This window comes from Delphinus delphis, chromosome 4 (genome assembly GCF_949987515.2).
Source record: "Delphinus delphis chromosome 4, mDelDel1.2, whole genome shotgun sequence".
Lineage (NCBI taxonomy): Eukaryota > Metazoa > Chordata > Mammalia > Artiodactyla > Delphinidae > Delphinus > Delphinus delphis.
Window position 1 is genome coordinate 3,799,324 of NC_082686.1, and position 13,196 is coordinate 3,812,519.

Below are 13,196 nucleotides of genomic sequence, written 5' to 3' on the forward strand. Positions count from 1 at the left end.
TATTTTGTCTGATATGAGAATTGCTACTCCAGCTTTCTTGTGATTTCCATTTGCATGGAATATCTTTTCCCATCCCTTCACTTGCAGTCTGTATGTGTCCCTAGGTCTGAAGAGGGTCTCTTGTAGACAGCATATATACGGGTCTTGTTTTTGTATCCATTCAGCCAGTCTGTGTCTTTTGGTTGGAGCATTTAATCCATTTACATTTAAGGTAGTTATCAATATGTATGTCCCTATTACCATTTTCTCAATTGTTTTGGGGTTGTTTTTGTAGATCTTTTCCTTCTCCTGTGTTTCCTGCCTAGAGAAGTTCCTTTAGCGTTTGTTGTAAAGCTGGTTTGGTGGTGCTGAATTCTCTTAACTTTTGCTTGTCTGTAAAGATTCAAATTTCTCTGTCGAATCTGAAAGAGATTCTTGCTGGGTAGAGAAATCTTGGTTGGAGGTTTTTCCCTTTCATCACTTTAAATATGTCCTGCCACTCCCTTCTGGCTTGCAGAGTTTCTGCTGAAAGATCAGCTGTTAACCTTATGGGGATTCCCTTGTATGTTATTTGTTGCTTTTCCCCTGCTGCTTTTAATATTTTTTCTTTGTATTTAATTTTTGATAGTTTCATTAGTATGTGTCTTGGTTGTTTCTCGTTGGATTTATCCTGTATGGTACTCCCTGTGCTTCCTGGACTGGATTGACTATTTCCTTTCCCATGTTAAGGAAGTTTTCAACTATAATCTCTTCAAATATTTTCTCAGACATTTCTTTTTGTTGTCTTCTTCTGGGACACCTGTAATTCAAATGTTGGTGTGATTAATATTGTCCCAGAGGTCTCTGAGACTGTCCTCAATTCTTTTCATTCTTTTTTCTTTATTCTGCTCTGGGGTAGTTATTTCCACTGTTTTATCTTCCAGGTCACTTATCCATTCTTCTGCATCAGTTGTTCTGCTATTGATTCCTTCCAGAGAATTTTTAATTTCATTTATTGTGCTGTTCATCATTATTTGTTAGCTTTTTAGTTCTTCGAGGTCCTTGTTAAACGTTTCTTGTATTTTCTCCAATCTGTTTCCAAGATTTTGGATTATCTTTACTGTCATTACTCTGAATTCTTTTTCAGGTAGACTGCCTATTTCCTCTTCATTTGTTTGGTCTGGTGGGTTTTTACCTTGCTCCTTCATCTGCTGTGTGTTTCTCTGTCTTCTTATTTTGCTTAATTTACTGTGTTTGGGGTCTCCTTTTCTCAGGCTGCAGGTTTGTAGTTCCCATTGTTTATTGGTGGGTAAGGTTGGTTCAGTGGCTTGTGTAGGCTTCCTGGTGGAGGGGACTGGTGCCTGTGTTCTGGTGGATGAGTCTGGATCTTGTCTTTCTGGTGGGCAGGGCTGCGGCCGGTGGTGTGTTTTGGGGTGTCTGTGAACTTAGTATGATTTTAGGCAGCCTCTCTGCTATTGGGTGGGGTTGTGTTCCTGTCTTGCTGGTTGTTTGGCATGGGGCGTCCAGCACTGGAGTTTGCTGGCCGTTGGGTGGAGCTGGGTCTTAGTGTTGAGATGGAGATCTCTGGAGAGCTCTTGCTGATTGATATGACATGGGGCTGGGAGGTCTCTGGTGGTCCAATGTCCTGAACTCGGCTCTCCCACCTCAGAGTCTCAGGCCTGACACCGGACCGGAGCACCAGACCCTGTCAGCCACATGGCTCAGAAGAAAAGAGAGAAAAAAAGAAAGAAAAATAATAATAAAATAAAATAATTAAAATTTAAAAATTATTAAAATAAAAAAATTATAAAGTAATTTAAAAAAAAGAAGACAGTAACGAAACCAATAAACAAATCTGCCAATGATAACAAGAGCTAAAAACTATACTAAGATAAACATAAAAATCAGAAACAAGTCGGTCGCAGACAGCAAACCCCAAGTCTACAGTTGCTCCCAAAGTCCACTGCCTCAATTTTGGGTTGATTTGTTGTCTAGTCAGGTATTCCACAGATGGAGGTACCTCAGGTCACTTGTGGGGATTTAATCCGCGGCTCCTGAGGCTGCACAGAGATTTGCCTCCTGTTCTTTGTTTGCACAGCTCCCGGGGCTCAGCTTTGGATTTGGCCCCGCCTCTGCGTGTAGGTTGACCTCAGGCATCTGTTCCCACCCAGACAGGACAGGGTTCAAGCAGTGGCAGATTAGGGGACTCTGGCTCACTCAGGCCGGGGGCGGCGGGGCAGGGGGGTGGGTGGCGGGGAGGGAGGGGTACGGTAGTTATAATTGGAATGCGGGGCAAGCCTGCAACAGCAGAGGCCGTGGTGACTTTGCAACCGCCTGAATTTCACCGGCTTTCCGCCAGTATTCTTTTATTGTTCCAGGGTCCCGTTCAGGTCCTACATGGATTGAGTTGCTGCTTTGCGTTTGTCTCCTGCAGGCTGTAACAGTTTCCCAGTGTTCCCTTGTTTCTTTGTGACCTTGACAACTCTGAGGACTCTTGATTGTTATCTTGCCAAATATCCCTCAGTTTGGTGTTTTCACACAAGTGGACTGCAGTTATACAAACCACGGAAGCGATGCGCGCCTTTCAGCGTACTGCGTCACGGGGTGCGTGATGTCAGTGTGGCGTACCACTGGGGAGAAGCAGTGGCCTTCATTCGTTGGTTAAGGTGATTTCCGCCTGTTTCTCTTCTTACATCTTAGGTCTCCTCTTATCCTTTCCTGCTATAGTTACCACATAACTTGGGGAGATACTTTGAGGTTGTACAAATCCTGTCACCCCTCATGCTTTCACTCACTGATGTTGGCATCCATCCGTGTATCTAGTCTGCAGCCCTTGGCTTCCGTGGAGTTTGCCTAATGATGATTTTCTGTTTCCCTCTCTCCTTCTGCATTTATTCATTGGAATCCTACTGCAGGAAAGAGCTGCCACTTCTCCTCCATCTATATATGTAATTGATTATTTACATCAGCATGGACTCACGGGTATTTATTTTATTCCATGGATTATAATTCAGTACCATCACTATTTATTTTGTTGCTTAAACTGTCCTTGTTTTGGCCATTAGAAGCTCTTTTGTGTTCTTCCATCTATATATATATATATACACACACACATAGCTTTTTTCTTTTCTTAGCCTCTCATTTCTTGACGGTTCCACAGGGTGTCTGCTCTGAGCTCGTCTTGTATTTTCCTCTTCTCTGGCCCTGGATTCAGCCACTTTTCTAAGCAGCTCTGATTCCTTTTCCTGGAGAAGTGTTTAGAAAACAAGATCTGGGCATGAGGTGTGCTCATTACCGCTGGGGTCTCATTGCTTCTAGACCCTCTTAGTGGACAGACCTAGGAAATGTATATGTGGACGCTAACACATTCATGTGCACACAGCTCTCTGTCTGCATCTTCAAAACCACGACTATACCTATATCCTAGATTCCAGGTCAACGGCACAGAGTTCATTTTCATCTTCCCCTTTCCTTATCTCGAACTTCTTCCTCCAGAAGTGAGGTATCTGGGACTTACTCTCTGTAGCATACTTATTTGGCCAATTCTAGTTTACACATAACTTACTTTCTGAATTGCTGACCTGTACCCCCATGAGAAACACATTTACTGACTAGATTCTAGCATTTATGTGCAGCCAGGATACTGTTTTCTTCAGTTTCTCAGGTTAGATCTGTTCCCCACCCCTTTGCGTGGTCGTGTTCTTTACTTGTAGTGGAGTGAGGTTTGCCTTCTATCTGGGTTTCCTCCCATATCCAGATTTTTCAAAAATCCATCTTTCGCCAGTGATTTGGGATGCCACCTTTGTCACATACCGTGTCCACACGTGTTGGGGTCTATTCTGGACATCCTGTTCCAGCCCTACTAGTCGTCTGTGTGTTCACGCTTTGAATCACAGAGGTTCTAGAGTGCGTCTTAACGTCAAGGAGAGCTAGTCTCTTGTTTTTGCTTTCTCAGTGTTTTCCTGGCAATTCCTGCCTGTTGCTTTTCCTGTGGATGTAAAATCTTGCTCTAGTCTGAGTGGGGTTGAGTCCGGAACAGGGCTGCCTTCCCAAGGACAGGGTGCAGAGATGTGGGAGTTTGTGGTTATGCCGCATGCACGCCAGGCTTCCTGAAACTCAAGGATCAAGCAGAAAGGGAAGGGGAACCTCTGGGTCCTTATTTTAATTTCATAATGTATTTCCTTCGTGAGACTGCCCCTTGACATTAACTTCCCTAGCAAAATATTTCCAGGGTTTTCATTCAGAAGCTGTCATACCTAAGAGGGCATAGATGGCATCTCCTGACGGGCAGGGGCAGGAGGTGGCATCGGGGCTGCTTAAGGCAACGCGGTGTCTTCAGGCTGGTGCAGAAGGTGCGTCGTCTCACACGCAGTCCCGGCGGCTGTAGCGACTCCCGCAAGGGGTCAGCTCCCTGCCTGGTGCCAGGCTCTGTGCTGGGCGCTGCGCTTTCAGCCACGCAGCTTGGCACACAGGGCGATGTCATCCCCAAGCCCCTGGCCAGCAGGTCACACCAAAACAAGCTCCAGCCGTGGAGAATGTCAGCAGAGCAGCCCCCAAAGCACGACTTTATCACGCTTGAGAAGACTTAATAGATTTAATTCTTCCCTGATGATTTTTAGGGGGTGAGATCAGTGTTGCTAAGACAGGGTGAGGTTAGAAGCATGTCAGTGACAATGTTCTGTGCCCTGTAGGTTTACCCTGGATCACTGGGAATTCTTAAGACACAGCCCCGTGATGACTTCATTCTTGTTCCTCTGCACTGCACTTGCCAGCAGAGCTTTGGTGCCTTTTTGTACCATTTTAATTCCCTACCCTTGATCTGACCTTGTAGTTGGAACCAGCACGTCACAGCTGAGAGTCTCAGAAATCGATGAGATACGGAGGGAAGTTGTGGGTCTGAATCTCTTTTTTAACCAGTCGATCGGAGCTCACTTGACGATGATGTACTTTCTGGAACATGTCAGGAAAAGAGTTTAAGAAGAGTTTCGTTCCGGGGTCGTATTGTAGGCGTAAGTGTTCAGCTTCTCAAGAGAACTTATTTTTAAAAGGCCAAGACTTGCTTGGCAATCCAAGCCTGGTTTGTTCTTTTATAAAACATCAATCTTGTTGCCTTGTGGTCATATTCATTACTTGCACGTCTTGCACTTGGAGATTTTAATTGCAAGAACCAAAATGGACATAGGGCGACAAGCCACAGAGGACTTTTCTGGAAGCTTACGGGGATGCACAGAGCCGAGGGTGGGGTTGAACCAGGAGACCCTGGAGGGCAGGAGCCTGGCAGCTCTGGAGGAACCCGATCCTTGGGCATGGCCACCGGCCCAAGTTCATTTCCAGCCAAGGAATCCCAAACTCCAGGGAGAAGCAGCCACAGCCTCCCACTGCGCTCCCCCCACCCCGGGTTCCCCCTCACGTGCTGTTTGGGCAGTGGGAGAGGAGAAGGGGGCCGCCCTCAGTAGAGTGCCAGCGCCCACGTGGAACAGGGAGAGGTGATTCTCTAAAACCGGAGAGAGTGCTTTCCCAGAAGAAGGGCAGCACAGCCCTTGAACCTGCTGTGCCTGGCCAGGTGCTGTGCTTGTACTCCAGACCCACCGTCCACCCCAGGAGCCTGGGCTTCTCCCCTTACACCATAAACACGAACTCTCAAAATATCCTTTGCCGACTTTATTGCAACATCTTTGGGTTCGTCCCTGCGCTCCTTACTGATTTCGGCCCGTTGCTGCTACTTAGAGGCATGGATTGAACCAAAGGAAGTCAGACCACATGTTCTGAGGTCTGCCGAGCTTTGCGGCAAGTACGTCATTGCCTTTAGAAAGTAGCCACCCTGCCTGGCACTGCACCCATCTCCTCACTGTGCTTTTCTGTTCCAGGGCCCGCCACTCCTCTGCTTCCAGGAGGACCCGCTGCAGCAGCCCCTGGAGCTGGCCATGGGACAAGTGTCCAGCGTGACCCAGTCAGCCCAGGAGAAGGTGAGCCGGGCACCGTCACCTGCCTTGGGCCTTTCCTCACCGAGGAAGCGAATTTAAAGTGGGGTTGGAGGGCTTCCCTGGTGGTGCAGTGGTTGAGGGTCCGCCTGCCGATGCAGGGGACGTGGGTTCGAGCCCCGGTCCGGGAAGATCCCACATGCCGCGGAGTGGCTGGGCCCGTGAGCCATGGCCGCTGAGCCTGCGTGTCCGGAGCCTGTGCTCTGCAACGGGAGAGGCCACAGCAGTGAGAGGCCCGCGTACCGCAAAAAGATAAATAAATAAAAATAAAGTGGGGTTGGATAACTGAGTCACGTTGCTGTGCAGCAGAGATTGACACAGCATTGTAAATCAGCTAGACTTCAACTTAAAAAAGAAAAAAAGCTGGCGTGGGGGAATTTATTCTGTCTTAGAATTATTGAAAACGCCAGACACCTTACATCAAAAAAATAAATCTGACCCATCAACTGGATGACTAGATAAATAAAATACGGCCTCTCCACGTGATGGAGTGTTATTTGGCCTCCTAAAGGAACGCAGCTCTGACACGTGTTCCCACATGGAGGAGCCTCGAAGACACTCCACTAAGTGAGAGAAGCCAGACATGAAAGGACACATAAGATTCCACTTATATGAAATATTCAGAATAGATAAATCAGTAGAGACAGAAAGTAGATTAGTGGTGTCCAGGGGCTGGGGCCGGGTAATGCTTGTGGGGACGTGAACATTGACTGCTCAGGTGAACGGGGACAGGGTTTTGGGGGTGACGAAAATGTTCTAAACTGGTGATATTTGTACAATGCTGTGAAATATGTTTAAAAACCATTTAATTGTATAGTTTAAATGGGTGAATTATCTCTCTCTCTCTCTATATATATATAGTTATATAAATAATATGTGAATAATTTCCATAACACGATATATAGATTTGAGTCATTTAGATATTATATAGAGTTTATTTTATAGCTGCTAAGAGCTCACATGCTGAAGTTACTTATTAGACTGGTCAAATACCATAAATAATTGTAAGTTCTTTTTTTTTTTTTTAACAAAAGGTATCTGTAGAAGTGCTGAGAAACTCTTAGGTACAAGGCTTACCCTTGTATCTCTGTATATTTTATTATCAAATTAAATGCATATCATTTAGCAGACAGCAAGGAGGGGACACCTGGGTGGCCCCCGGGCCCAGAAGGAGCTCCCATCCAGCCCCCTGGAACCCCACCTCTTGTGTATGTCCCCCCTGGCTCAGCTACAGCGTTGTTGGGGCATTTCAAACGTGTATTGTTCTGTGCACACAATTTCAGAACTTTCTCCTTATAGAACGTGACAGTTGGGAGGTTCATCCAGGTTGATTTGTGTCGCTCTAGTTCATTAGCTGGAACTACAGTTCAGGATTCTGGGTGGACCAGGGCTGCTTTTTCCACCTTCCACTGATGGATAATTAGGTAGTTTTCTCTTTTTCTCAAGTACAGCAGAGCTGCCGTGGACTGTCTCCTGAGGCCTCAGGCACAAGAACGGGAGTATCTCCAGGGCGGGAGTGGCATTCCTAGGTTGTAGGTACGCAGGCTTCAGCTCCACCATGGATTCCAGAATTGGTCGCCCAGGGGCTGGCCCAGCTACCTCTGCCGAGGCAGCGCAGGGAAGCTCTCTTTCCCCACCCTTGGCCGATACGGGGTCACAGAGCTCCATACCCCCTGCAACAAGCGTGGAGAAGTCTCTGGAAGATATTGGGAGGAAACTGGTGGCCACAAGGCAGGATGCTGACACCGGCACGGCCCGTAACAGCTGGAAGGGGCCTTGCGAGCAGATGCTCCAGTGCCTAAGTTTCAAAGGCTGGGGGACTGAGGGAAAGATTGCTGCTGGCCTCACCTACCCAAGGCCCCTGCTTGGGAAGTGCCCCTGTGCAGTGAGTGCCCTGTTATTACAAATAGACCCCAGGTCCCTTTGTGGTGCACAGTTTCTGTTTGCTGATTTCTGACACTGTCAGCGTTAAGAGAGGGACAGATCTCAGGGGCTGGCCTGGAGGTGCCAGGAGGGAGCAGAGATTGGAAATGGCAATAGACTATTTTTAAAGGTCTTGATATATAGTGCCGGAAAAGCATCCTTTGGAAAGTGGACAGTTAAACTGTGTTTGTTTTAATACCATTACAGAAATTGCACATACCCGTCAAAAAGTTAAAAACAATATATAGAAGTGCGTAAGCTTTGTTTTAAGTCTGCCCCCTTCCTCTCTGCTCTCAGCCTTCCTTCCTCTGCTCCCCCCGGATAGGACCATGGACGGCTGTCCACGCTATCTTCTAGGAAGCTTTTTACCCAGTAAACTACTGGGAAAGTGCACACGATCTTGTGTTCTTTTACAAGTTTCTTCGTAGTTCTTGACTCCTGTGTTTTTTTGACCAGGGACCGATTTTGTGGAAGACAACTTTTCCACGGATGGGGGTGGGAAGCAGTGGAGGGGAGATGGTTCAGGCAGGAATGTGAGCGATGGGGAATGGCAGATGAAGCTTCGCTCGCTCGCCCACCACTCATCTCCTGCTGTGGGTTCCTGTTAGGCCACAGACCGGCCCCGGGGTTGGGGACCCCTGCGTTAAGCGAAGGACAGGCGTTGTGCCAGGAGCTCGTGCTCTAGGGCTGCCTGTCGGGCAGGACACTGATGACGGTGTCTTCCTCCTTTTAGGATCTAAACACCCGCCATGGGTTCCAAACTTAGGTTGAATCCTGTGCCAGCAACGTCACGTGCTCTCTCTGCTCTGTGTGATTCTTGAGAAGGGAAGAACCGTAGCAGAGTCTGAGGACTCCGAAGGTGTCCAAGGAATGCAGACAGGAGATTCAATGACATCCCCCTCCCCTTTCCACGCTCCCTCCGGAGTGTCAGGGTCTGTGTTTCTCACCCCTCTGACTCAGTCCTGACAAGGGACGTGTGGATGACGTTTGAGGTAACGAAAGGGATGACTCTGGGGTCTGGTGTCTAGTCACGTCTTCGATCAAGTCGATGAGGATGGGCTTCTGGTCTCCCTCTGTGAGCATCTTCCCAGCTTGGGTTTGGTCTTGAGTCTCCCGGCACGACCCTCGCAGAACAGAACTGGGTCTCCCCTGCCTTCCAGTTGCCATATGCTCAGACTTTTTCCTGCAGCCCCCGAAGACCCCCGTGTGCCAGAGCAGCTCCCTTTGCAAGTACCTGGCTCCTCGGCAAGCCCCCCGCCCCCCGTCCTGCACAGAGAGTGGGGTCTTGCATAGCTTAGAGCATCTGAGTCACCCTGCAGGACCCGTGGGAGACGCACAGTCCACACCCTGCAGCTGTGGCTGAACTGGGGGCTTCTGAGCAGTTTACTCATGACTCTTCTGACACCAACTGTGTGCGATTTTTCTTGCACGCAACGAGCAGTCCTCCAGTTCTCAGGACGCCAACAGGGTGTCCTACAATTCAACTCGATTCTGGCACTAAGTACCCACACAGCACAGACCCTACAGGTTAAGGGCTCAGCCCAGGACTGCCCCTCCCTTGAGACGCCAACCCCAAGTCTGGGCCTCCTGTACCCACCAACTGGCTATAAAGCGGCAGGTTCCCACAACCCCTTCCAAATGCTTGATCGTTTGCTAGAACAGCTCACAGAACTCGGGAAAGCACTTTACTTACTATTATCAGTGTCTATTAAAGGACGTGGCTCAGGAACGGCCAAATGGCAGGTACCTGGGACAGGGAAGGGAGAAGGGGTGGGGAGCTTCCACACTCTCCACGTGTGCCGCCCTCCCAGGACCAGAAGCTCTCCGAACCCCATTGTTTAGGGGTTTTCTGGAGGTTCCATTACGGAGGCATGGCTGATTAAATCACAGGCATGGGTGTGTCCCCTCTCTAGTTGCCATCCCCTCCCCTGAAGTCCAGGTGGCAAAGCTGCTACCCTCTAACCACGCATTGGTCTTTCTGGCCCCCAGTCTCCATCCTGATGTTATCTAGCTCCCCCCCACCCCGCCCCGCAACCACCAGTCATCTCCTTAGTATACAAAAGACATTCGAGATTCCTCGGGCTTTAGGAGCTGTGTGCCAGGAACTGAGGACAAAGACGAGATATTTATCCCAAGAGGCAAGCCGTGCCGGGGCAGGGGCATTTTTCCGAAGGAGTTCTCCCCGTGCAGGGCAGGACGCCCGTGCTCGTGTGGACGGGCATCCTTTCAGGTGGCGACTGGAGGCACCCCTGGGTCTCCAGGGCTCATGGTCTGCAGACACACGCTCAGCTTAGCCGGGTGGCAGACCCAGCAAGGGCTCGGTACCAAGAGGCATTCTCGGTGGGACACTTCTTGCGGAGGAGAGCATTGCCCTTCACCTTCTCTCCGGGGCTCTCTGTGTCCTCCCTTCCAGTCTCAACACGCCCCCAGTCCATTTCTCTCTCCCAGACTGTAATTGCGCTCTTACACGAGAGTGTAAGCTATGTTCTCTTTCCTCATGTCCTAGGAGAGGTTTGCTCCAGAACGTTTGACCCAGAAGGAGCAGACTCAATTTTTCAAGTGGCCTGAGAGCAGCTCTTCCTTCTTGGGTGCAGCCGTAACCCCTCTAGGGCAAATGCATGGGCTCGGAAGCTTTGTGAAGGCGTGAGGTCTACAAGGGCAGCGTGGGAGCTCTCCAAACGTGAATCAGGGTTAGGAGTGTTGTGCTGGGACAGGCACTCGCTGCAAAGGCCACACATGTACTTAGCAAGCGTGGCGAGTGTCCCTGTGAACAGGATGTATATGTGGACGGCTTGCCAGGCAAAGCAGGGGTCGCCTGCTGCTGGGGGACGGCAGTGACGCTGGCCTTCTCGGTGTGAGGCCCTCACTGAGCCACAGGCTTTGTGTCTGTAGAGGATGAATCCCTCCCTGGCCCCGGCCTGTGCAGCACCTGCAGGGCCCCTGCCACGTGGTAGCTCTGATGCCGTCGGGCAATAAGGGCCGTGTCCGTCCTAATTAGTGCCCACAGCTCTTCTCTGCCCAAGGAAGCATTGTGCCCATTGTACGGAGGAGGAAACTGAGGCCAAGAGAGGCTGGGGCACTCGGGCAAGGGAACTAAGAGCTGCTGAATAACAGAGGCTGGAACTGAACCCGAGTCGGCCTCCAGAAACCAGCCCCAGCCGCCATACACCATGAACAGCCCTGTTCCTATTATTCTTTACATGTTTATCATTATCATTTCACTTAAGCTCCCACCCACCCCCACCAGGAAAGAGACGGCGAAAATGGGAAAAAAGGAACTGAAAGGCACTAACCAACCCTTGCTTCCGTAAAACCATAGCAACAAACAGACCTCGGGCAACTGCATGGAATTTCCCCTGGAATCTCATTCCACAGTGTCTGTCGGGGAACCCCACAGCCGCCACTGGGATGAATCGTATATTGTGAGCACATGGGTTTTTTCTACCTAAGGCTGTTACACATTCATATACTAAAATATACCCTGGGAGCTTCTGGGCACCCCTGTGCTCTTTCCAGACCTTGGTGGACCCCTTACTTTGCAAGGGTAGAGCACGCAAAGTTGTAGTTGCAAATAGGAAATTTGGTTGACTCTTGTTTGACTTTGCATGTCTTGAAATTCCAGGTACCCCATTAGCCTGGTATTTATGCCAAAATACTAACCGGTTGTGAAATTGTTTTGAAGCCAGGTCTTTCCAAGGGCAGGTGCAAAATTTCTCATTGGAGGCCCCGCCCTTTGAGATGTGAATGGGAGCAGTGTCTCTGGGAGGGCCACCTGTTTGTTTGGATAAAGGCATGTGGAATTCTGGGCTGAGTCAGCCCTCAGGTACTTGGCCTGGTGAAGACCAGGTAAAAGGACCCTCGGGTAAGCTGGGCTTTTGTTTGTGAGTTGGAACACATCAAGCAGCAGCGGCATTACGTGGAGGTGTGACCAAGTGCCTTCCTTTTTTTTTTTTAACATCTTTATTGGGGTATAATTGCTTTACAATGGTGTGTTAGTTTCTGCTTTATAACAAAGTGAATCAGTCATACATAAACATATGTTCCCATATGTCTTCCCTGTTGCGTCTCCCTCCCTCCCACCCTCCCCATCCCACCCCTCCAGGCTGTCACAAATCACCGAGCCAATATGTGGTTTAATGGGAGCATTCCTTGGCCTAAGAATCCAAGAATGTGCTGTTCTCCTCCGTGGACTCTATGCATTAAAAGACATATACGGGACACTTCCTTTAAAAGGAAGGCACTTGCCCCCGTTGTGGCACATATATACAACGGGGGCAAGTGCCTTCCTTTTAAAGGAAGTGTCCCGTATATGTCTTTTAATGCATAGAGTCCACGGAGGAGAACAGCACATTCTTGGATTCTTAGGCCAAGGAATGCTCCCATTAAACCACATGATGTAGTAACAGTACCTTCTGGTCGCGTACTATTACAGAAAAGCCTCGTTGTTCTGTTTAAAGTATCCCAACAAGAGAAGGGATGGAGGGTGTAGTTGGGGGTGGGGTATCAGAGCCCGTGTGGTCCAAGGCACACCCCTCGAGGGGACGAAATAGAGCATCTACCCAGCATTCCTTGGGGTTGGCTGCCATCTTGTTTCCAGCATTTTTCACCTGGGTCCACTGGGAGAGTCCTTCTAGAAATACACCTTCACTCAGGTATTGTGAACAAGCGGGCAAGTAGGGTTAACTTTATAGATGTTCTGAGAATAGTCAGCTCTGACGCAGTTTACTTTTTAAATTGAGTCTGTTCCAGAGTAGAAGTAATATTTTCTATCAGGCTCGTGCCATCATAAAGAATACTTACAGGGCCAAGACTGGGTTGCAGAGTTGGGCAAGAAATCTGACTGGGAACTCTGAAGGGTTAGCGAAGGGTCTTTACTTCCATTTTTATTTTGGAGTTCTTTCCCACACGATGTCATAGAGCGTGATTGAAGTGAAATATATTGGGTGACATAAACCTTTTAGGTCCTTTTTCTCAGCTGTATTCCTGATTCTTTTGGAGACAAAAGTAATTAAACTATTTCCAGTTCTCTAGAGTGTTCTCAGAGGAGGAGCTGAGGCAATCGTACAAGAGGCTTAATTGAAAAGGAAAGTGGAAAAGTGTGGTGACATTGACAGATATCGGAGGACTTTCTTGTTGGCGGGCAATAGCAAAACCTGGGACTACCTAGGCCTGGAATTCTTTAGGCCCCTGTCTAAACAAAGGAATATAGTTTGAAGATAAGACCGATTTGCATAGGTATGTGACTGAGTTTAAGGTCTGGAGGCTAGAGAGAAAAAAAAACCTTGACTGATGGCCTCCCTGCCGTTATAACGAAACGTGCCCACTTTCACCGGC

At 48.8% G+C, this 13,196-nt stretch overlaps 1 protein-coding gene across 1 annotated transcript in view; it reads left to right on the forward strand.

Annotated features, from left to right (window-relative positions):
* C2CD2 (C2 calcium dependent domain containing 2) overlaps positions 1 to 13,196 on the forward strand; it is a 59,290-nt gene that overhangs the window by 10,218 nt on the left and 35,876 nt on the right. The window contains exon 2 of the mRNA XM_060010281.1: positions 5,826 to 5,924. Within this exon, the coding sequence (XP_059866264.1) occupies positions 5,826 to 5,924 (99 nt within the window). The remainder of the gene's footprint in view (positions 1 to 5,825; positions 5,925 to 13,196) is intronic.